Here is a 24,420-nt window from a genome sequence, read left to right on the forward strand (position 1 = left end):
AAAAAAGAAACAATTTTAAAACTGTATAGGTTGATCTAAAGTAACAGACTGATCTGGTTGGACCGTAGGAATATAAATCAATTAAGTCAATTCATTTTTACATCCCTTCATTCATTTGTACTATAAAAAAGTGTATATTAGTTTTTAAACAGGGCCAATTACCTTATCTAAGCTGAGTGAAGCAAATGTTTTCTTTTTTTTTTGTCTGTCTGACACATTCGGAATTCAAGCTCCTCATCCAGCTGAGATTCGGTCCTTAAATTATGATTCCTAAATATTCACTTTGCCAAATTAACCCCGACATTGTTAGTACTACTTATTTGTACACCATATTGGTTTTCATCTAAATGACACATTTGTCACTCTAATTATTATTATTTGTTTAAATCTTGCAGGTGCTCCAAAGACATTTAGGGTTTATGTATTGCATTGAGACATAAATATTGTAAGGGATTATCTTTGAGCAACATAACAAATTAGCTGTAATATATTGTGAAAGAACATCACAAAACACTGGTATCCCAATATTAGAATATTTGTATAAAAAAGTGTTTATATTTAACAATTTGTTCAGAGATTTTCTAAATGTAATCATTAGCTTGAGCGTATGGAATATTTTTCAAAGTAGAACAAACTTGTTTCTTTGAAAGTAGCTCAGTAGCGTTATTTGTACTGTTCTCACGTGGTTTAGGTAAAGAGAAGAAACTCTAAAGATATCTGTGGGAAAGTTTTTCTGTTCTTTTTTTTTTTTTTAATTCCGTCCATTAGCGTCACTTCTGATTGGACACTTATTTCTATCAACAAAAACTTCTATTTGACTCTGGGTGTAATCTGAAATTCTGCCTGCAGACACAAAGGGTTTTGTAACTCACTGTCAGTTGACCAGACGCTTGCAAAGTAAACCAAAAGTTTAACAAAACGATGCAAGAAGTCCCCACCAAGGTTGAAGAAGAGGATAAAGAAAAAGGAGCCGATGAACCGACGCTGGAGGTTAAAACTGAAGGTTGGAAAAATCGTCTTTTAGGAACACATAAAGAAAAAAATGTTTTGTTTGAACTGAGTTTTTTCAGTCTAGATGGGAAAATCTGAGGTAGAGTTCTTTTTTGTCTGTGAATGTAGAGTATATACAGATAATATGGAAGTGAATGCGGGTGTTGCTTCTATAATGTGTTTGTCTCTATTTTAATCTTTAGAGAAAGCAGATCCAGAACATTATCATAACTTGATGAGTCCAGGCGAAGACGTCTTCGCTGAAGCTGTGAAACCTCGTCAAGGTACACTTTCATATAAAGTGTATCATGTCTTGAATTTTTAATGTTTGTCTGTTTCATGAGGATTTTAATTATAAATACATTATCTGCTTAATGTGGTCGGTCTGTTTCTGTGACGGACCTAAAGACTCTTGTAAAATCTGAAACAGAAATTCAGAAAGTAGTGTAATACAAATAAATCATTTATTAATGAAGAGTCTGTGTATCTTGGAAACACAATTCTTAGCTTCCTGTCATTTAAAAAAGACAGGAACTAACTCTGGGTGTAACAACGATTACTTACAGTAATTAAGATATTATTAAGATGATTAACTTATAATTAAATAACAAATCAGCACTTTTTGAATTAAAAAATAATGAAGGGTGTGAAATTTCAGGGTTTTTTTCAGCAGCAACAAAGAATTTCAGGATTTTTAAAAATAATTTCTTTGCAGGTGAAAGACTACAAGAATGATCTAAAGCATTTATATGAAATGACTAATTCAATAGTGGCAATATGAATACAGGTTTATAGTTTATTTTCTTTTTTTTCAAAGATTTTTTTTGGGGGGTCAAACAAGGTTTACCCAATACATGATACTACTGTTTTTACTTCCTCTCCACAAGTAATTCAATTTACTGCCACTAATTTACTGTAACTAAAATGATGTCAATACAAAATTTTTTTTATTGAATTTTTTAAATAAAAATGCACAGAAAAGATGACTCTAAGTCTGCAACTGGTTTTAGTCTTGTTTAAAGCTTTAAAAAAAAGCGTTTGTGATCATTTGAAGCGAGCCGTCATGTGGCTTAGGTTCAGTTAGGGTCAATTTTTTGCAGAATTACTTGAGTTCAGGCATGATGGAGGGTGATGGAGCATAAAAAAACACAAAATTGTGGCCAGAAATGTTATTTATATGACAAACAAGTGAAAAACAGAAATAAAGTATATTAATCTTGATATTTTTAATGGACATTTGCTTAAAACCAGTGTCTTAAATGTTGCTCAAAGGATGCTAAGGTTGCCAAATTATAATTACAAAACATATGTTTTAGCAAAATAAATAAATAAGGGCTTCTTAGAAAGTGTATGACTAGCAGTTTTACCAACTTACTTGAAGAGTAAAATTACTAAAAAATCAATTTCCCTGTAACTGTAGGGCTTCATTTCCTTTTTGATTTAAGTCCTTACTAGCTAGAGGTTACAGTTAGTGGCCTTAGTTGACCTTATTTGTTCATTTCACAGTTTAGAAAAGGGAAGCACACGCTTTTCAAGGTTTTTGACTGTACACTAGAGTCACATAAGGACACTGAATACAACTGCAGATTTGGATTCCTTTCTGTAAATTCCTTTTTTTCCCTGAAAACAGCAATTAGTATGCTTGCTTTTTCTTCCACATCATGCTTTTCTACATGTAAATCATTGTTTTGAATCAATATCTTGTATGGCTCCTGCATGCTATGTCTCTGCGAACATTGATCTGATCTAAGTTGACATTGAAAGAGATGCGTTTTATTATTATTATTATAGAATGTCTGAGTTTGCAACAAGTTTTCCATTTCAGTCTTCTTGACTCAAAAACTTTGGGACTGAATTGGTTAATTTTTTTTTAATCTGCAGACTTAACCCATGTCTTCCTTCACAGGACTGCCAGGAAGTGCACGCCTATACTGTGTAATCAGCTGCATGTCAGTGATCTGCCTCATCCTGTTAATGGTCGTCATCATACTTGCGGCGAAACGTGAGTGTTCTTAGCCATGAATTTCTTTAATTAAAATAATACATACCTGGGCTGCCATCAGAATGGTAAATCCTCGTCTTTTTTCACAAAGGTTTATGTAATGTAATTCTGTTCAACCGTTTATAACTTTAATCGGATAGCTGGGGGCTGTTGCTTGTTTTAGGGGGGCACAGTTATCACACAATTTCTTTTAATATGTTTTAAATACATTTATTTAAACCGTCAACTGAGCAAACTGACTGCATGGGAAACAGTGCTGTAGCTTCCTGTTGGGTGTATTTAGAGTCAAGGATATCCTTTTCTGCTACGGACCTTTTAACCCTTTAACACCAGAACAGTCTGTAGCACCACTTAGTTAAAACGTGCTCTTTGAGATATTGTAATTTTTCAACCGGTTATGTGATCAACATGAATCCGCTGTTTTCTGGTGAGGGTTTTTATGTGGCCAAAACTAAATTCTTTGGTACGGAGAAGCCGTGGAGGTACCCCTAAAGCTTCTCCCTACCCCTACATTTAGCCCTACAAACAGACAGATATGGAAAAAATAGTGTCTTCGAATTTGGATGTTATTCCCACTCAATGACGTCATCAAGTTGCTGGTTAGCTACGTTAGCGCGGAGTTGCTAGCTCTCGGAAATACTTAATAACATTAGTTTGATAACAGTAAAAAGGTCATATTAAAATAAAAAGCTGTTGCTGTACTTCTGTGTATCAGAGCACACCCATGTGCAGAAAAGTGCTTCTCCTTAGAGGGGCAGCATGACGTGGAGCACCCTCGAGGTGGAGAGCATGGCATCCCTCCCCCCAAGACAGCACTTAAAAAAACAATTTTGGAAACCCCTAGGGAGATGGGAAGAATTCAGATTTAGCCTTGCATTGATGTGCTATCCTGGATTAGTGTCACTACCTGCACCACTCGTGGGTTGTAGACCCAATCTCATGGTACTGCTGGACTGACAACACTGTTTGCACTCAAAAGTCACCAAAAAGTCACCACAAAAGTTACTTCTAGTCACCATTTGCAGAAACAGAAGTGTGACTGAGTTGGAGTAACAGTTAGTTATAAATATGTTCCCTTTATGTTTTTGAGCCGTGTACAATAACCTAATCGGTTTTGCAATGACAGGTACCACCTGTCCAGACTCTTGCAGCTCCTCCACTGAAGCGAACCTTGGAGACCATGTTGACCTCGGCGTATCGCTCACCTCGCCTTCTCCAGCAATCCTGACGACTGTGCAAGGTGAGTGAATCCCTTAGCCTTAATAATTGCACCAATGCTCTGTGGTATTTAGGCAGTTTGTGCAGGAGTCACATTTTACACATATCTCATACATTTCATTGTTACTTTGTCTTCTTCAGTTTTTTTTTAATTGTTTTGTTTTAATTGTTTTAAATATACCAATTCCCTTCTATTCCAGTTTAGTTTAAGGAAAACTGCTTCCAGCTGCAGAGCTGCAGCATGAAGGCATTCTGAGTTTTCTTCTCTTTAAATTTCCGGTCCAAGCTAAATCCAGAATCTACTCTGGGGAAGAGGTGACTGCAAACAGCAGAGAAGATGTGTCTACGGTCAACCTCGAGAAGCTGTGCACGGAGCACTTCAGAAAAACTTGTAAGTCATAACCCTCAAAAAGGATTAAAGCTCCAAGCAAGCTATTTTCATGTTTATTATTTTTTCATTTTCTGTAATTTAACGGCTCTGATTTCAAATACTCATGTCTTCTAAAATACAACATGCTGTAGGAAATAATACCTGTAACGTATGTGTTGAGCAAAAACTCTAAACTGTGTGATCATAATTAGATTTGGAAAAGTTTAAGCAAGGGTAGATGAATGTGCCAAAAAGTGAAAATCAATTTGTATTAATGTAAAAATAGGGCAGCAGTAAACAGAATTAAACATATTTTCTCAGATATTTATTTAAAACTTGTAATAATTTATAAAGTTGCAAAAAATTTACTTTTTCTAACTTTCTAACACAGCCCACTCTGGACAAAAGGACACTGCAAATAACAGAAAAGACCCGTCTATGGTCAAGAAGCTGTGCTCCGAGCACTGGAGAAGCATTTGTAAGTGAGAAGCCTCACAAATAATTAAAACTGAGTGAGCAATTCTTACAGTGAACTTGCCTTGTTTTTACAATGTCGGACCTCTCTGTACTTGCAGGTGCTGGGAGGAAGCGGTGTCCCTATGAATGGCACACAAACGGCAGCTACTGTTTCTTTCTGTCCACATTCACACTGACGTGGGATCAAAGTCAATCAAAATGCAGCTCAATCTGTGGATCTTTGGCTGTTATCCCCAGCCAGGAAGTTCAGGTGAATCGGACAATATATTGCAGCACAATGTTACATTATGTATTGGGGAATGTTAGAGTGACTCATGAAGTAAAAAACTTCTTAATGTTATCGCCTAGAATTCATTGACTGAGAAAGGGAACTTGATGTACTGGATTGGACTGAAAAAGCATCAATCTGCATGGCAGTGGGTCAACAACAAGACGCTTGAAAAGAGGTGAAAAATAAAAAAAACAAAGATTTTAAAAATCAACTTTTCTGAAAAAAAGTAAAACAAGTTTATTATTATGTTTTTGCAGTTACTGGACAAGAAACCCTGGAGACAGGGACTGTGCTTTGCTCAAGAGTACTGATCCACCAGAGGGGAACTGGATTAAAGAGTCCTGCCGTAGCAGCGCTTACTTTATCTGTCAGCTGAAGAACTAATATCATACGCATTTTATTTTAGAAAATATTTCCTTCAGCAATCATTATTTCAACGTCTAATTCAAATGACATGTTTAAGCAAATGTACTTTTTACTCCTTTATTTTCATACCATGCGCACTGTGAGCTTAATTGTATTCAGACTGAAATAGTCAGTTGGTTTGGATCGAGTCCACTTATTTGTTCCAGATCGAGTCCTGAAGACTGTCAGTATTAAACCCGAGATTGGAAACATAACCATGTGACTAAAGATATCTTCAGTCATGGGCCAGCAGTTACGGGTGCGGGGTTTTAGGACAGTTTATTCTCAGCTATATTTCAGCATATATTGATTGATTTGATTTGATTGGTTTATTTCAAGCATAGATTAAAAAATAAAGGACAAAACACACAATTACTTTAAACTCATTACAGAAATAAGGAAATGCTTTGATTAGAAAACAGAAAACAAACAAAAAATAAAAATCACTTATGTCACATTTGGTTCATTCATTTTTGTGATAATTAACTAAAGTCAGTAGAGTTTGATTGATTGCTTGTAAAGGAGTGGGAAGAGGCGAACTTATATACTCCCACCCCTACTTAATTACTTCATTTCACTGTTTTGCATAATTACGTCCACCGGTTTCTACTATACACTATTACTACTACATCATTTGATATGGCTACAAAAATAACACACTCTTTTATGGTATAATATTGCAGAAATAATTGCTCTGTCGACTACATAAAACCAAAAGCATTCCCCCTTTTTAAGACAACAAACAACACTTCTCACCTTTGTCACAGCTTTATGGAAGCACTTGCAAAAGGCAGGATTGAGATTTAATTTAAGACAGATTTGATGTTCTGGTCCTCCTGCTCCATCTTCAAATCCAAAGCACTCTGACAGATCACTGCCCATCTGACCTGAGTCTCCCGAATCCTACTTTTTTTAAGATCTGAGATGCATCTGCCTTTTTAAGCTCTTTTTTTATTCTCTGTCTCCAATGGAGAAGGCTTTGAGGTAGTGTTAGATTTTTGGCATCACTCCATCATTACATTGTTTTTGTCTTTAATCCTGCAAACAAAAGACAAAGATTACTGTGTTTAATTGCCTGATCGAATTTAAAATGATAAGTAAATGCAGCAACAAAACAGGAGAAACAACTAAAAAAAATAAGATAAAAAAAAAAGCTTGGTTAAAAAATGTTCATGTAAAACGCTGCAAACATCAAATTCCGTTTTTTAAGTGTCATTTTTCTTCTTTTCTAAATCTAAATACGTTCTTTTTCTGTACTGGAGATTACATTTTTATATGAATCTGTATGAAAACATGAAAACAACCTTGTGTTAAAATAAGACCTCTATCAATAAATAGATCATTTTCACACTGGGGCTGCACGGTGGCGCAGTGGTTAGTGCTCTCGCCTCACAGCGAGAAGGCCCCGGTTCGACTCCCGGCTGGGACCTTTCTGTGTGGAGTTTGCATGTTCTCCCCGTGCATGCGTGGGTTTTCACCGGGGACTCCGGCTTCCTCCCACCGTCCAAAAACATGCTTCATAGGTTCATTGGTGACTCTAAATTGCCCCTAGCTGTGAATGTGAGAGTGAATGTGTGTGTGGTTGAGGCCCTGAGACAGACTGGCGACTTGTCCAGGGTGAACCCTGCCTTCGCCCTTCAGCAGCCGGGATAGGCTCCGGCACCCCCGCGACCCCGAAAGGGACGAAGCGGACAAGAAGATGGATGGATTTTCACACTGTAAAGTGTCAAGTGTGTCATTGGTGCTATCTCACAGCATTACTCCAAACTCTGATTTTTTTTTTTTTTTTGGTTGTTGATCTGTCGCAAAGTGATTCTCCTCCAGACTGTGGCATTTGGTGTCAGACGTAGGATGGCCCCAAAGAAAAAAGGAAATCAGGGAACTCCTGGGAGTACTAGGTTTGGACAACAGGCTAGTTCCATTCATCATGAATGGATATGATACTACTGTGAGCAACCTGGACATAAGGCGTCAGACTGTCCCCTCAAAAAGTCTAAACGTTCATATTATGGGTTCTCTGTACAGAAGTATTAAGCAAATTGGATAACTTTCTTTTAGGAGATTCCTCATCATTTCCTGTTTGTATTAATTATATAAATCTGTCTGCTTTAATAGATAGAAGGAGTTTCACATCATTGTCTTAGAAATATTATTTTTCAAGCAGGGCTGTCAATTCCTTTCAAGAACAAAACCAACAATGAAATGTCTGACAGATTCTCTTGAAAGAGACATCAAAGCAGTAACTGTCAGGCGTTTGGACTGCATGGAACCCCGGCAATGTTGCAATGGTTTATGGGTACTGTTCTCAGTTGGTTTAAATCCTTTAGTGCAACCTATCTGAAAATGTCGGTGAAAAATCTGCCAATAAGGTAAGAAGGTGTCTTACCAAGAATACTGTTCTAAGAAAAAAATCCTAGTCACTATACACGTTTTCTTAAACTAACATAATTTTATTTTTTTAAAACTTTCTTGATAAGATTATTTTTCTTGCAAAACAAAAAGTAAGACACATTTTCTTAACACAAGAGTGTCGCTAATTACTTAAGATTCAGTTTCACAATGAATAATCTGTAATTTATCACGGTCTGAAAGGAATTTGTGAAGCACTGATAATTAAATACTGGATATAATAACTTAAAAAAGACGTTTATATTCAATAATTTGCTAAATGATTTTCTAAATAAATTCTGCTGCAATGTAAACATTAGCTTAATAGTATGATTTTTTTTAGGCGTACAATAAACTTCTCCTTTTTAAGAGAGCACAGTAACATTTGTAAAATTCACATGCGGTTTAAGGGAAGGACATAAATAAGAAGGATGTCTGTAGGGAAGTTTTTTTTTTTGTCCATTAGAGTCCTTCTGATTGGACGCCTAAATGTGCGAAAATTATTTTCTCACGTTTACTTCTCTTTTCAACAAAAGGTTTTACTTGATCAGTCTGGGCTTCATCTGAAATTCTACTTTCAGAAAAAGGAGTTTGTGGCTAATTGTCGGTTGACCAGAGTGTGACTGACGGAGTAAACCCAGGTGCAGGAAGGACAAGACAAGAGATTCCTCAAAATAGCTAATATTTATTCAATCTAAGGTCCAGAGCAGACCTCATATAAACAAAGGCAAGAGGACGCTCAGACTCCTTATATAGGAGACCAATGAGACATTGAGGACAGCTGTGACACATTCAGGAGAACCCAGGAAGAGGAGGATATCCAGGAAGAGTCACAACTGCCTGAAAGAACTGACACAAAAACACAAACAGGGGACGTTTCATGACACAGAGACTTTCTAGTTCATTGGACTATTAACAAAACAGTCATGGAGATGAAAGAGGTCCCTGCGAAGGCTAAGAGAGAGGATGAAGAAAAAAGGGATGATGAACCAAAGCAGAGCATCAAAACTGAAGGTGAGAACAATTTTATTTTAATAACAGCTTAAAGTAAAACAAAGCACGCTCCTTGTAGACAGTGAAAACGTAAGGTAGAGAGTTTGTTGCCTATGAATAGAGGTTGAAAATGATTCTGTGCGGTGCTTTCCTGCTGATGGCGATTGTGAAACTTCTTTGGGGGGTTCATTAGTTCACTTCACACGACATTTTCACTCCGATTTGAGCTGGTTAGTAGAGAGCAACAGATTTACAATGTTTGCTCGGGTTCTAGCTCAGGCACAGAACAGCAGTTGGACCTGACTATCCATACAATAGGTGTTAAACACTTTCTAATTCTAAAACTTTTCTCCCACTTCGTCTCTACTCCTAATATTGAGTTATTTCTCTTGACCAATAAGAACATGATAACTGGGGTTTACAGATGTCACAGTAACTGAGTACTTAGTCCCTACAGTGGTAATTCAGCATAGGTCAGCTGAGTCAGCTCAGTTTATGACATGAATTGACAAAAACTGGGCCATCACCAACTATAAAGCAAACTTTAATGCAAAGAAATACAAAAAACATTTCCAATATATCTCTTTTTTTTAATTCACAAACTAATGGCAGTGTCCAGTTCAATGTCAAAGTCATTCTGACTAATTTCCTCAAGCTAATGAGCCAGCTAGCTAATGGTATTTCAAAGCGGAAGAACCAAGCAAGACGGCTGTGGTCTGTCTACAAAAACTGCTCGCCAAATAAGTAGTTGTGAAACTGGAGTGTGTAGTGAACAATAGAAAACTGCTCGTTTCTGGTGATTTGTGTCTCTGTTTGGCTGATGTGAGATACTGTAGTTATGCATTGGAGGGGAATGGCTTACTCTGCAAAAGCTGAAAAAAACTTTTAATCCAGACTATAAGTCAATAACCAGCGGTGGTTTAGGTTGTATTCCTTGAGCAGTCACTGTGGTCCAGGAAAAGCACCTCATCCTGAATTAAATGGCAGTTAGATGGTTGTGTATTTAGTCCATGCGTGTGAAGATGTGATCAAAATGTGTTTATCTCTCTTTAATCTCTAGAAGAAGCAAATCCAGGCCACTACAGTAGCCTGTTGAGTCCAAGCGAAGAGGTCTACACTGAAGCTTATCAAAGTGTAAAGTCTTGTCAAGGTACACTTTTATTTTCATTTATAAACTTTATTTATCATATACATACATAGACAGAGAAGGTCCAAGAGCAATAAGTATAAAAAAGGATAAAAGTTTAAACTACGTATTAAAATAAATTTAATTAAAATGCATAACTATACAGTATACAATGTATACAACAAAGACAGAGTTAAGATCACAAACCATGTGGTGCAAAGTGTTGAAAACCTTTAAAGTGACAATTGTTGTTGTTAATCTGTGTCTGATCATAAGTTTAATTGAGTTTCCTATGTATAAATGTATCCTCTGTTTAATGTTCATTTGAAACACCCAAACGGCTTGTGTCAACACGTCTCAGTCTGAGTGTTGGTTTGCTTTTTTTCTCAATCGATTTAGTCAATTTCTCACAACAGTATTGAAGTTTGCAGCACTCCTTTTCTCCGTTTCTCAAAAATAATTAGTACAAACTGCAAAACATGGAGGTAACCTGCAAAAGTGTGTCACTTTGTCAAAATACAAGTCAGTAGCTCAAAATGGTTAGTTCATGCTTCAAAAACAAGTTTTTTTATGCCAGTGAAAGTGTCTTTTTTTAATAACAAGTCATGACTCCAGCTTCTTTGATGATTTATTCAATAGATTTAATCATGTTTTCATTGAGACTGATTACTCTTGAAATGCTTCCCAATGTCATGAAATGTAAAAACAGCACATGTACAGTATCATGCATGGCACTTTGAAAACTAGAATTCAGTCAAAAAGAACACTGAATATGCACTGTACACTGTTTACTTGCAACCGTTCAGGATTTTTAAACTAGATAGTTATGCATTTTATACAGAACAAATACTTAAAAAATTACTGGTTTTAAACATTTATGCCTCTTAAAAAAATGACCTACTAATTAAACTGTAATTTGCTTTTTTCATGATTATGATTGTTAACAGTCATAATTTTACAGTATTTCCTTGTAAAGTTACTGACAGTTTTCACAGTGTGTCACGTGGCTTTTGGTTCAATCAGGTTCAACCTTTCAGAATCAATAGAGTTCAGGCGAGCTGGAGCCCAACTGATCAACAAAAGACCAACAGAGACCAAAAAGAAAGATTTTTCTTTCATTTTAAAGCAATTTTGAAGCTGTGCTGCTTCTGATCTACATGGTCTGATCATGTTTTTTCTGCAAAATACAAGACACAAAATTGTGGTCATTTGGTTAGAATCTTAGCAAAAAAGAAAACTGATTATCCTTTTTTTTATGCAATGAACCCCGAGACCATCATTCTACCACCACCGATTTTTACACTTTAAATGTTAAATTTATGAAACAAGCTTTTAATCATTCATATTTTTATTTATTGGCTTGTGTGGGATCTCAAAATCATCTAAAAAGATACATTTTACTTTTCCTAAATTGATTATAGAGTTTACATATTAGAAGATACATAAATTGCAGACTATTTCCAGAAAACAGAATATAATGGATATGTGTATATTCATTTCCATAATTCCATTTCTGGAAAATACTTTTGTTTTCCAAAAAATGTTATTTTATTTTGTTTCATATTTTCCATTTCGGTCCAAAATATTGAAGCAGAATTGGTTTATGGTTTTTAATCAGCAGATTTAACCCATGTTTTACTCCCCAGAGCTGCCAGGAAGTGCACGCCTGTACTGTGTTATGTGTGTGTGCCTGTCAGTAATCTGTCTCATCCTTTTGATGGCGGTCGTCATACTTGGAGTGAAACGTGAGTATTCTCAGATATGGATCACTCTGACAACAATAACACCAAATTACGGCAGCTTTTACAACTGTAAATTTAGATCCCAGATTTGCCACAAGTCTTAAATTAAAAGACTTTATGCAATACAATTCTATTCGACAGTTTATAACTGTTCAGTAAGAATTGCATCGTTTTGATGTTTCAGTGAGAATCTACAATGTAAATAATAATGAATATTAAAAAAATACATTGAATGAGAAGGTGTGTCCAAGCTTTTGGCCTGTACAGTATATGAATTTCTTTCTTTGTTTGCCTTCAACAGATTTTTTTTCTGTTGACTGCTTGAAATAAACCAATTTCATTCCACTTTAGTTCAAGAAAAACTGCTTCCAGCTGCAGAGTGAACGTATTCCGAGTGTCCTTCTCTTGTAATTTCCAGTCCAAGCCAAATCCACAGTCAACTTTGAGGAAGAGAAGACTGGAACTAACAGAGATGGCCCGTTTATGGTCAACGCTGAGAAACTGTGCATGGAGCACTTAAGAAAAACTTGTAAGCATTTGCAGTTATTCACAGCATGTATTATTTTCTCATCTTTACAGTGTTACAGTCATACATATATATGTAATGTTTATATTTTGCAGTTTCATTGAGATTTTCCAGTTTTGCTTTTATTTTGTGTTCTTTTCTATAAAATACTTCAACTTTTTGTGCTTTAATAGTGCTTCACAAATGAACCCCCCTTGCCTTTTACTATTGGATCTCTTTTACTTGCAGGTGCTGGGAGTGAGCAGTGCCCCTATAAATGGTTGACATATCGCAACTACTGTTTCTTTCTGTCCACATTCAGGCTGACGTGGGAAGAAAGTCAATCAAAATGCACCTCAGTCTATGGATCTTTGGCTGTTATCACCAGCCAGGAAGTTCAGGTGAATCTGATGATATTTGTTTTCTTCCTCTTATAATTTCTCAACATATTATTTTATCAATTATCATCTTAACTTTATTTTCTAGAATTTTCTGACAGAGAAAGGGAACTTGTTGTACTGGATTGGACTGAAAAAGCATCAATCTGTATGGAAATGGGTCAACAACAAGACTCTTGAAAAGAGGTGAACATAAAAAGAACATATAATGTATGCACGGGCCTATCCAAACCTTGGCAACACTGAAAAAAAGTTAAATCATGTTTATCATTTTGTTTTATGCAGCTACTGGGCCACCAATGAAAACGATGGAGGCTGTGCTTTGTTTAGCAGTCACAGTCCGCCGCAGAGGAACTGGATTCCAGTTTCCTGCCAAGCCCCCTCCTACTTTATCTGTCAGCTGGAGTACTGATATCAGCTGTTTTTCATTACAGAAAATATTTTCTTCATCAATTATTACTCCCTTTTAGTAGATTCAGAAACGGGGAACAAAAGCACTTTTAAGATAAACATTTTGTATGTTTAAAATTCAAGGAAAGCTCAGTTTTTACAATTTTTGTTAAGCATGTTTACTTTTTAATAATTCAATCATATGTTATGGGAATTGTAAGCTTAAAATAAGACACAAAACTTCAAACTGCATGACTCTGTTTTTAAAGGTCAATGAGTGTGTGATAGACTTTGTTACAGGATAAAATAAATCAGACCCTCCAGGATTGTTGTGGCCTAAAATGCCTGATGTTGCAGCAGCTTCTGTGAAAAGTAGTGACAAAAGTTGCAACGTTGCGAAATCCTCTGATGAATTTGCATTTTATATCCATTTCAATTTTAGAATCATCTCTCAGTCAATGACCCATGTTTCTGGACTGTAGGAGGAAACCAAAGGGCCCTGAGAACACACACTTCACCATGGAAGGGTTTCGATTATAATTTCTGGAAACGATTTAATTCGATTCAATCCTGATTTTTTTTTTTTTTTTCTCGATTCTTCGGTTCAATTCAATTTTGAGTTTACACATTTATGCACATTTGTTCAGAATACAACAATAATCTACTATTTGTTTTGAAAATATATTAATCTGATACAGTTCACATGATGTAAAATGCATTAGTGGAATAATGAGATTGTAAATAGCATACAGAGTTACATGGTTTCTCAAAAGGAGACGTTCTGACAAAAATCATTAACATTGTAAACATTGTTCTGCTTCTCCTGGAGGGCTTTTCAGTTTTTTTTCACTTTTGCAGTTTATGCTCACAAAATTATCAAGAGACCTTACACCTTTGTCACATCCTTGTGGAAGCATTTGCAAAAAAGCAGGTTTGAGGTTTGACCTAGACAAATTTGATGCTATGGTCCTTTGGCTGCTCCTGCTCCATCTCCAGACCATTGGTGTCAAGCCAGCACGCTCTTGTTAAACTGCTGTCAAGTGAGCCCTCTCTCAAATACGGCGTGCGACTTTAATACAATCATTACGGTAGCAGCAAGAAAGGCGTCTTTTCAAAGTAAGAGTAAAGCGTATCTCCTAGTTTCCACAGAATCATTTCACTTCTCACTTATAGTATCCTTTCTTGTACTCTTACCCACAAAGTTTCAGCCTGATCTAATGTAGTATTTTGTAGTACTGCCCTGTACTTAATCGATAAAAACTACACTTTTAAAATACCTGTAAAATGAAAACTCCTAGTTTCCACAGAATCATTTCAAAAGTACGCTTTACTCTTACTTTGAAAAGAAGCCTTTCTTGCTGCTACCGTAATGATTGTATTAAAGTCGCATGCTGTATTTCAGAGAGGGCTCACTTGACATCAGTTTAACGAGAGCGTGCTGGCATGACACCAGTTCCAGACCCAAGGCGCTCTGAAGAATCACCTCCAATCCGGCATGAGCCTTCTATCTGATACTGTTTTTTATTTTTATTTTATTTATTTATTTTTTTATATCTTGTTTTTAAAGATGCCTTTTACATCTTCATCATCACATTTTTTTCTATCCTCAAGCCTGAAAATAAAACCAATAACTGTGTTGTTGCTTCTTTTTTAATAAACTTGTTTCTTTGAAACTAGGTTAGTATCGTCATTTTTACAGTTCACGTGTGGTTTAGGGGAAGGGTAGAAACTCGAAAGATGTTGTTATAGGGAAGTTGTTTGTCATCCTGTCCATTAGCTTTCATTTCTTTTTCTAAGAAAGAGCTCTACTTGACCACACTGGGTGTCGGCTTAAATTCTCACTGCAGACAGTTTTTTGTAGCTCATTGTCAGCTGGCCAGACTGTAGATTGAACGTTACAAACCCATAAAGATGCAAGAGATCCCTGCAAAGGCTGAGGAAGAGGATAAAGAACAAGGAGCTAATGAACCAAAGCTGGAGGTTAAAACTGAAGGTGGGAAAAATATTGTTTTAATATAAGAAAAAGTATAGGACATGTTTGATTTATATATTTTTGTTTATTGTCTGAAATTAGTTTTTTTCAGTATAGATGGGAAAAATAAGGTAGAATTTTTTTTGTCTGTAAATATTGGCTGAAAAATATGCTAATAATTTTACTTGAATGCCAGGTATCACTACTTTATATGCGTTTGTCTCTATTTTAATGTTTAGAGGAAGCAGATCGAGGACTTTACTCTAGCCTTCTGAGTCCAAGCGAAGAGGTCTACGCTGAAGCTTTTTACACTTCAAAGCCTTGCCAAGGTACGCTTTTATATAAAGGGCATTATGTCTTGATTTTTTATGTTTGTCTAAAAACAACAGATTTCATCAGGGTGCAACTGAAACGCTCTGACAGCTTGTTCCAACAACACAGCTCTGTCTGCAACACGAGTGTCTGTCTGCTTCTGTGAAGAGCTTAAAGGTTACATCCCTTTAAACTTCTGAAGCAGAAATTCACATGAAAGTCTAAAAAGTCATGCATTTATTGGAAATTTGGTCAATACTTAGTAATAAAAAGTTGGTGATGCTTGGAAAAATGAATTTTAGTTTCCTGCAGTTTAAAAAAAACAGGAACTAACCTCGGGTGTAACAACAGAAACTTACATAAATGATTAAGATTGTTAATTTACAATTAAATAAAAAATGAGTAAATATAGTGAAAGAGTATCAGATGTGAATCTTGATTCATGTAAAATTTAGGACATTTTTAAAACCAAATTTTTAGATTAATGTATGAGTATCAAAATGATTTTAAAGCATTTTTAGTTAAAAATGTTTGCTTTAGCCAAATTTATCTTTTGATGTTATCAATCAAATAAAAGTTTTTAATTATTTTTTTTACTTCAGTACACTCTGTAAACTTGCTAGCAATAATAATAGGAAGAGAATATATAAACCAAATTCATCTGATAACTGTGAAAAATATATTTACCCAATGCATGATGTTGCTGTTATTTATCTACTTACCCTACGTAAGTAATTCAATTTATTGCACAACATTTAAATGCCTTTTTTTCAAACAATTATGCATGAAAAAGTTGCCTTTAAGTTTGCAGCTAGTTTAAAACTAGTTAGAAACTTTAAAGAAAGAATTTGTGATCATTTGAAGTCACCCTGTCCCCTACTTTGGTTTCAGGAAGTGCACGTCTGTACTGTCTAATCAGCTGCTTGTCAGTTATCTGCCTCATCCTTTTTATGGTGGTCATCATACTTGGTGTGAAACGTGAGTATTCTTATTAATGGAAGTCTCTAATAACTATAACATCTATCAGGACTCCCATCAGAATTGTAAGTCAGATCAACCTCTTCTTTTTAAAAGCTAATTTTGGGGCCCAGGCTGCCTTTGATGCGTTGTCTTAGTGGGGTGTCTTGGTGTGGGGGTGACTGGGCACCCCCCCCCCCCAGCATATTCTGTGATTACTCTCTGTTAAACTCCTACACTCACCTGAGCACAAGTGCACACTCCCCTTTGCACACAGAGATTATTTGTATGTGTGCAGGAATGCTACAAACTTGCCAAGTGTTTGTGTTATTAATATTTATGCGTTTGTAAGCTGCTCTGTAACTGTAATGTACACATAAGATGATATGTATGTGTGTATTTGGAGGTTTTCAGAGGTAACAGATATACTTGGACTATTTGAGTATGTGGAGAAGTGTGACTGTGGACAGGTCCAGGCTTTGTCCCCAACCCTTGGTACTGGGTTGGGGCACCTGACTGTATCAGAATGTGGACGGGTACCCTAACCTGGTACAGGTTCCACGTCCGATACAGCATCCCGAGGGTTGGGGACCAATGATTTAATGGGAACAGCCAGCATGTCAAAAACTAACAGCCAGCATGTCAAAAAAAAAAAAAAAAAGTTGGGGACACCCAAAACATCAAAATGCCGTGGAGAAGGCCCAAACAATACTTCCATATATTCAGTTTTATTTATGAAGGCCAATATTACAACTTGGTTGTCTCAACAGGCTTCACACACTGGTAAATGTGTGGATATGACGAGTTGGTAGTGAGAATGTGTAGTCATTTAACACCATAAACATATTTGTAACTTGGTTCATTCATGACAAGAACATTGATTTTGATTTTTAAAAAATGGACACAAAAACAAAATATTGTAGGATGATGAAGATGGCTTATATGATTTCTCTGAGGTCATCTACAAAAACTAAATTGCTTTTGCATTGACAGGTGATGCCTGCACAGACTGTTGCACTTCCTCCACCAAAGCCAGCCCTTGGGAGCATGTTGATCCCGGCGTATCGCTCAGCTCACATCCGCTAACAACCACCATTTCTGCTGAAGGTAATATGCAGGTGTGTCGTGGGAGAATTTCATTTTTTTCTTAACCCCCCAATCAATTAGACAATCAGAGCGTAGTTTATGAGGGCATTCAACAGGCACTTTTGTGTCACCACCTCCATGCAGCATTGCACTTGGTTAGTAAGGAGCCAGTGTGTGCATCTATTAGTGAGTGGAGGGCTGCGTAAAGGGCGCCATGCATAGCTCACTTTGTTCTTATAAATATTTCACGATACACTTATGTCACACATGACAATCGAAGGTTCCATTTTCATGCGTTTCTGCGTTCCTCTTGAAGTCCCACACCAACCATCTTTTGATCTATTTTGATAGCTCTATGTATGTACCGTAAATTTCTTTGTTTAATAGTTGGTCTTCTTTATTTTATTTTTTTGTTTTGATTGCTTGAAATAAACCAATTCCATTCCACTGTAGTTCAAGAAAAACTGCTTCAAGCTCCAGAGCTGCAGTGTGAAGGCATGCTGAGTTTTTTCTCTCTTTTGAATTTCCAGTTCAAGCTGGATCCACAGTCTCCTCTGAGAAAGAGAAGACCGGAAATAACGGAAAAGGTCCGTCTGTGGTCGGCACCGAGAGGCAGTGCACGGAGCACTTGAGCACTTGTAAGTGAGAAGCCTCAAACATGATGAAAACTCTGAGCAAACTGTTCTCATTTATTAGTTTCTTCTATAGTTTTACAGTTCTGATTTCAAAGTTACTGTTTTAAAATATAACATGCTGTTAGAAAGCTTAGTTGTTGTGCAGCAACTCCAAACTTTGTGTTGATTATCAGATTTTGATAAGTTTAGACAAGAATAGATGCTAACAAGTAAAAATCTAATTGTTTGAACATACTTTTTCTATATTTTACATAATATATATATAATAAAATACAAAGTTGTATGACGGTTATTTTTTTCTAACTTTCTAACACAGTCTACTCTGACGAAGAGGAGGTTGAAATCTACAGAAAAGGTCTGTCAGTCTATTATTTTCTCAGTCTCTGTAATCTTACTGTTGTGATTTCAAAGACTCATCCATCCATCATCCTAACCCACTGTATCCCTTATGGGGTCTGCTCATTCACATTCAAACCAGGACATTTTAAAGTTATCAGTTAACTCTTGTGCTCTCTTATGGGGACCAGATGACCTCACCCTTAAATTGATGTGTGATCTGTCCCATGACAAAGGTGAACAGGATTTTATGTTTGCCACGGACACAAGGGAAGATAAAAAATCCTTGAGAAAAAAAAAATCTTTTAATGTAAATATGCCTCGATGAAGCATGATTTTGGAGTTTGGGAGGAAGCTGGTCTCTCTGGAGAAAACCCATGCATGCTAGCAGTCCTAGCTGAGGTTTGAACTTGGAGCCTTTTTGCAATGACACGAAATAGTAACCCCAAGTAACACCGAATCATTGTGATTATCCACTTTTGCTTTTAATTTGTGTTCTTTTCTCATTGTGCATGATTTGTGTCAAATATACCTCCCTTGCCTTTAATTACATCTCTTTTAATTGCAGGTGCTGGGAGTGAGCCGTGCCCCTATAAATGGACCCTACATGGCAACTACTGTTTCTTTCTGTCCACAATCAGGCTGTCGTGGGAACAAAGTCAATCAAAATGCAGCTCAGTCTGTGGATCTTTGGCTGTTATCACCAGCCAGGAAGTTCAGGTAAATCTGATTATATATTACATTACATTACATATTATTTGGGTGATGTTAGAGTGAGCCATGAACCTTCTCAACTTTATCTTCTAGAATTTTTTGACAAAGAAAGGGAACCTGATTTACTGGATCGGACTGAAAAAGCATCAGTCTGTATGGCAGTGGGTCAACAACAAAACGCTTGAAAAGAGGTAAAAACAAAATAACAAAAAAAAAGTATGCAACATTGCAACATTTCATCATCTGCTACTCTTCTGTCACTTTTTTTTTGCCTTCGACACATCCTTCTTTTTTTAGCTTCTATTCTCACTTACTGGCAAATCTTGGCCACACTTTACTTATAAGAGATAAGAATCTCCCCCTAGTTACTCACTTCATTCTTTCAGTTTTAAGTTTTCTTGCACTTATTACCCTAAATGAATGCATTAATTACTTTAATTTAAATTGTGCTGGTAATGAAAAAGAGAAAAATGCCAAAAAAAATGTTCAGCTTTACTGAAAAAAAACGATAAAGCATCTTTACTATTGTGTTTTTGCAGTTACTGGAGAAGAAACCCTGGAGACGGGGACTGTGCTTTGCTCAAGAGTACTGATCCACCAGAGGGGAACTGGATTAGAGGGTCCTGCCGTGGCGGCGCTTACTTTATCTGTCAGCTGGAGAAATAATGTCATACGCATTTTATTTTAGAAAATGTTTTTCAAATAACATTTTATTTACAAAATTCAAGATTCTATTTTTTACTTTTTTAAGATCATTAACTCTTTAATACTTCATTCTCATATCATGGGCACTGTAAGCTTAAATTAAGACCCAGCACTCCTTCATACTGCATGAATCTGTTTTTAAAGGTGAATGAGTGCGAGTTGGTTTCAGGACAGTTTTGTATTCAGATATCAGATAAGATTTATCTGTATTCTCTCAGCATATATTACTAGTATATAATTTGAAATTGCTACTAAATAGCTCTATGGTGTAATACTGTAGTAATAACTGCACTTTTTGGTACATAAAAGCAAAAATAACTCCTCCTCTTTAACCTCACAAAAGCATAATCACTTCACACCATTTTCACAGCTTTGTAAAAGCTCAAAATTTAACTATGGACACATTTGATGTTCTGGCCCTTTCCTGGATGCTCTATCTCCAGAGACGCATCCTCCTTTTTCAACCCTTCTTTTTGCTTTCCGTCCCTCTTAGAAGAAGGCTTTGAGGTAGCTTTGGATTTCTGGCATCATTGCATCGTTTTTTGTCTCCAATCCTTCAAAAGGAAGACAACGATGACTGTTTTATTGCCTGTTCAGGTATAAAATAAGTAAATGCAGCAACTAAGAAGAGAAACAACAAAGTAAAATAAAAATAAAAAACAAGCATGGTTAAAAAATGCTCAGGCAATACACTACAGAACATCAAATTCCGTTATTCTAAGTGTCATAATTCTTTTTCTAAATCTAATTAAAACGTTGTCTTTGTAATCGCATAGAAAAACCTTATGTGAAAATAAGACCTCTATCCATCAAAGATGATTGCTGCACTTTAAAGTGTCAGGGGTGACAGTGAATTACAGCCTCACCTGGAAAATGTAACTTAAAAATTATAAAAATGAAATGAATGTATATTTTTTGATTAAAAAATAAAAATCAGAGTATTTTTTACGAATATTTTATGACTACCTTTTTCTATGTGGGTTTTTCATGTTTCTTTGGTTAAAAAAGTAGCAAATTTAAAAATTCTTGTTCAAATACACAAAAAAATGGCAACTGACACGTCCACTTTACTTTGAACTTTCTATCATCATAAACGATGGTTTCTTTTTATTGCCTCTTTTGTTAATTTATCACCAACTGTCTAATTGTGTTGGTGCCAGTTTCAGACTCATTTAGTGTTTTTTATCTGCTTAAAAATCAGCTTTAGAAATACACTAGGTGAGGCCTGCAGTAAGCATGCCTCAAGGCAGAGGGTGCTGGTGATCCCAGAGAATGTGACACCGCGGCTAAAGAATAATAGAATTAGTGGTAACAAGTCAAGTGCAGCTGCCCATTTAATATTGTCTAGCAACATTTTCTAAATTGATGATTGTACTGTCAATGGTATAAACACAGGATTTTTTTAAAGACACATCACTCAGAAGGAGAGCCATGAATTTTATTTATAAGTAAAAGTAAGTCAATAACAATTTTAGTGTTTTTTTTCTATAATACAGTTTGTATAATGTTTAAATCATTTTTTTTTTTGCAGCACACATTCACTGTTGTCAATCAAATGGTGAATAAGCTACTTTATAGGGTTTATGTGTTTGTAAATCTGACTCATAACATCAGTGCCTTACCAGCCTTAAACCTCATCGCACGTCACTGAAGTGTGTTAACTTTGCTTGGTGTTGAATTACAACTCCAAACTCTGAACTGTATTGGGTGGATTTGTTGCAATGATTGTCAAACTCTCCTTCAGAGTGTGCCAGTTGGTGTCACAAGTGGGATGGCCACATAGGAAAAATGCTTGGAGGGGTAAAGGGATACATCCAAAAATAATAAAACTTGGGACTGATCTGGAGCCAGATGAGCCTGATTAAGGAAGTAAAGCAAAACTCTCATCTTGATACGTTAATGCCACTATTAACCAGGCCTGAACAGTGGCTGTCTTACAAAGGACGCAAGGACAGCATATGAGAAGGTCAAGAACCAATGGGAAGTAAATAGGTTAGCAGATTGGGGCAACAGGTTACTAAAAATCAGGAAACTCCTAAGAATTATAAGTTTGGACAACAGGTCAGTTCCATTTGTAGTGAAGAGATTTGTTACTAATCTGCTATCTGGCCATAAGGCCTCAGACTGTCCCTTCAACAAAGTCTAAACTTTCACGTTAAGAACTCCCAGTCTAGAAGTATTGAGAAAAATTAGATGACCTGCTCTTAGAAGATTGGGATCACGGTTTTACTGGTCAACAATGTTCCATGGCATCAAACAGTTCTGCTCTACATGCTCAGCGTCAAGTCACCACACACATCAAAGTCAAACAGGGACCACTACACCTATTACTTGTCATCTACCCCATTCTGGCGCATAGCCATGGATGTGGTCAGACCACAGTAAAGGAGTAGCTTTGGTTACCAGTATATATACTGTATATATTCACGATCTGTGACTTTTCCACACGTTTTCCTGAAGGTTTTTCTCAACAATAATCAATGCCCCTGTCCAGCTATTTTTCAGAGTCTGCCAGACAAAATCTTGGACCGCCACCAACTTCACCTCTGGCACCATGAAACAACCGCAGAAGGAATTGGGCATCAGATATATATGGACAACCCCATACCACCCGCAGACTGAGAATTTGGTTGAAAGGTTCAACCAATTGTGACCATCTCAGGCTTTTAAGAATTATTTTGACCAGCATTGTCAATGCTGACTTGACTCTGACTCAACTCAGAAGTGTGAGTGTGCCTCTTGTGGACAAAGTTGAAGTCATCTGGAATGCCTAGCGCCCACACAACAAGAAATGGGTGAAGAGGCTGGTAGGCCTTGTGGGGTGGTATTTCAACTTTGTCCCTCACTACTCCAGTTTTACCACCCCTCTACCACAGTCTACTAAAAAGGGAGTCTAATATTTTCTAACGATCCACATCATTTGAGCTGTTATAGCATGAAAACCTGCCATGTGCTCCTTACCTGTTTGCTTTAGTCCAGTTTACCATAAACACTTCATGGTTCAAGAAGATACTTCAGATGTTGACATTGGGGATGTACTGACACAAGATAATGGACATTATAAATAAAAAAAGAATAACTTGGTATTAAATGGGTTTAAAAAGTCTAGAATATTATCTCCTTGGACAAGAATTTGATTTGGAAACAGACAAAAAAGCCTTTTCCTGGATCAACACCACGAAGATCTGTTACTCCAGAATTTTCTTGAATGCTTGTTGCTCCAGTTCATTATCGTGGAGGCCGATCTTTTTAAGAGTTCCTGAACCAGACAAGAAAAAAATATCCTGTGCCCTCTGACTCGACTGGTAGGTCTCCCAACGACACCAAATTCAAGAGTTTAGTTGGTATGTACACATGCAGAGCGACACTATTTGTTTCTTACCTACAAGCTGTGAGGCTATCCAATCAATATCAGCTTAGGTCAACTTTATATTACACTTTTGCTTTGAATGCAAAGACATTTAAAAACTCCAGAGGGCATCAATCCTCTATAAACGATGGTTGTTTCCTTCCTCTTCTCTGATTAAACACAGTTACTCCATGTGCAACTGTCTGGCTGCTTTTTCTCCTTCTGTTTTTCTCACTGGGGCAGTTGTGCTTCCTCATCTGCCAGCATGTATCTTTGAGGCCAGTGGAGGCGCTCTTCTTCTTTGAGCCAGCAATTCTGCTAGTTCTCCCACTTCAAAAGAGGAGAGAGGCCTGTAATATTAATCATAGGTACACCTCAGCGAAAGACAAAACAAGAAAAAAAAATCCAGAAAATCACATTGTCTGATGATAAATGAATGTATTTGTTAATTGTGGTGGAAAATAGGTACTTGTTCAATAGTAAAAGTTAAACTCAGTACTTTGTGACAGCAGTCAAAGGTTTTCTGCTAGTTTCTCAAGGTTTACACAAACTGTTGCTGGTATTTTGGTCCGTTCTTCCATGCAGATCTCCTCTAGAGCCGTGGTGTTTTGGGGCTGCTCAAACTGCCCATTAGAGTCACTTCTGATAGGATACTTAAATGAGGGATTTAAAAAATAATAAAATGTATATATTTATATATCATAAAAAAGTTGTTCTTGGCCACACTGGGTGTGATCTGAAATTCTGCCTGCAGACAGAAAAGGTTTTATAACTCATTGTCTGTTGACCAGATACTTACTGGTGTAAGGGGCGTTTCCTGCATTTGAAAAGTCTGTAAACTGAAACTTGAATTGTCTCTGTACATGAAATGTGCTATACAAATAAACTTGCCTTGCCTTGCCTAAACACTTCAGTTCTTCCTTTGAATTGTGTAGGAAGGATAAAATGACATCAGTTACATTCTGACATCAACGGGATATATTAAGTCTGAGACTTCAGGTCTTCAGAACAATAATACCTTTCTCAACAGAACTGAGGTTTAGACATCCATCAATAACTGTATTTTTTATTTTCCAAAC

At 36.5% G+C, this 24,420-nt stretch overlaps 2 protein-coding genes and 1 long non-coding RNA gene across 4 annotated transcripts; all 3 read left to right on the forward strand.

Annotated features, from left to right (window-relative positions):
* Positions 1-2,807: 2,807 nt before the first annotated feature.
* On the forward strand, positions 2,808-5,948 carry LOC112143715 (C-type lectin domain family 4 member E). Its single transcript, XM_024267889.2, has 7 exons — positions 2,808-2,992; positions 4,119-4,232; positions 4,497-4,601; positions 4,972-5,058; positions 5,156-5,307; positions 5,406-5,503; positions 5,586-5,948. Exons 1-7 carry the CDS (start codon positions 2,881-2,883, stop codon positions 5,710-5,712), a joined length of 795 nt encoding a protein of 264 aa, XP_024123657.2. The 5' UTR covers positions 2,808-2,880; the 3' UTR covers positions 5,713-5,948.
* Positions 5,949-8,320: 2,372 nt separating this feature from the next.
* LOC112143707 (CD209 antigen-like protein C) lies at positions 8,321-15,411 on the forward strand. 2 transcript variants are annotated; one of them, XM_024267877.2, is made up of 7 exons: positions 8,321-9,135; positions 10,175-10,264; positions 11,887-11,985; positions 12,401-12,511; positions 12,737-12,888; positions 12,974-13,071; positions 13,171-15,411. In XM_024267877.2, the coding sequence occupies exons 1-7, from the start codon at positions 9,048-9,050 to the stop codon at positions 13,295-13,297; spliced, it is 765 nt and encodes a 254-aa protein (XP_024123645.1). In that variant the 5' UTR covers positions 8,321-9,047; the 3' UTR covers positions 13,298-15,411. The 2 variants fall into 2 exon arrangements, with proteins under 2 accessions (XP_024123645.1, XP_024123646.1); XM_024267878.2 differs by lacking the exon at positions 11,887-11,985.
* A 2,062-nt stretch (positions 15,412-17,473) lies between these two features.
* On the forward strand, positions 17,474-19,503 carry LOC118599863. The gene is made up of 3 exons (XR_004949396.1): positions 17,474-18,240; positions 18,554-18,592; positions 19,142-19,503. It is a non-coding gene; the product is annotated as an uncharacterized LOC118599863 (long non-coding RNA).
* Positions 19,504-24,420: the final 4,917 nt, after the last annotated feature.

The sequence above is a fragment of the Oryzias melastigma genome, linkage group LG16 (genome assembly GCF_002922805.2).
Source record: "Oryzias melastigma strain HK-1 linkage group LG16, ASM292280v2, whole genome shotgun sequence".
NCBI classification, from domain to species: domain Eukaryota; kingdom Metazoa; phylum Chordata; class Actinopteri; order Beloniformes; family Adrianichthyidae; genus Oryzias; species Oryzias melastigma.

What these genes read in the sequence shown, in the direction of transcription:
- LOC112143715 (XM_024267889.2), top strand. Translation starts at nt 2,881, where the DNA reads ATGTCTTCCTTCACAGGACTGCCAGGAAGTGCACGCCTATACTGTGTA. An exon ending in GGAGCACTTCAGAAAAACTT is followed by an intron (nt 4,602 to 4,971) that starts GTAAGTCATAAC and finishes TTTCTAACACAG; the next exon opens with CCCACTCTGGACAAAAGGAC. An exon ending in TCCCCAGCCAGGAAGTTCAG is followed by an intron (nt 5,308 to 5,405) that starts GTGAATCGGACA and finishes GTTATCGCCTAG; the next exon opens with AATTCATTGACTGAGAAAGG.
- LOC112143707 (XM_024267877.2), top strand. Translation starts at nt 9,048, where the DNA reads ATGGAGATGAAAGAGGTCCCTGCGAAGGCTAAGAGAGAGGATGAAGAA. An exon ending in GCAGAGCATCAAAACTGAAG is followed by an intron (nt 9,136 to 10,174) that starts GTGAGAACAATT and finishes TTTAATCTCTAG; the next exon opens with AAGAAGCAAATCCAGGCCAC. An exon ending in TCACCAGCCAGGAAGTTCAG is followed by an intron (nt 12,889 to 12,973) that starts GTGAATCTGATG and finishes TTTATTTTCTAG; the next exon opens with AATTTTCTGACAGAGAAAGG.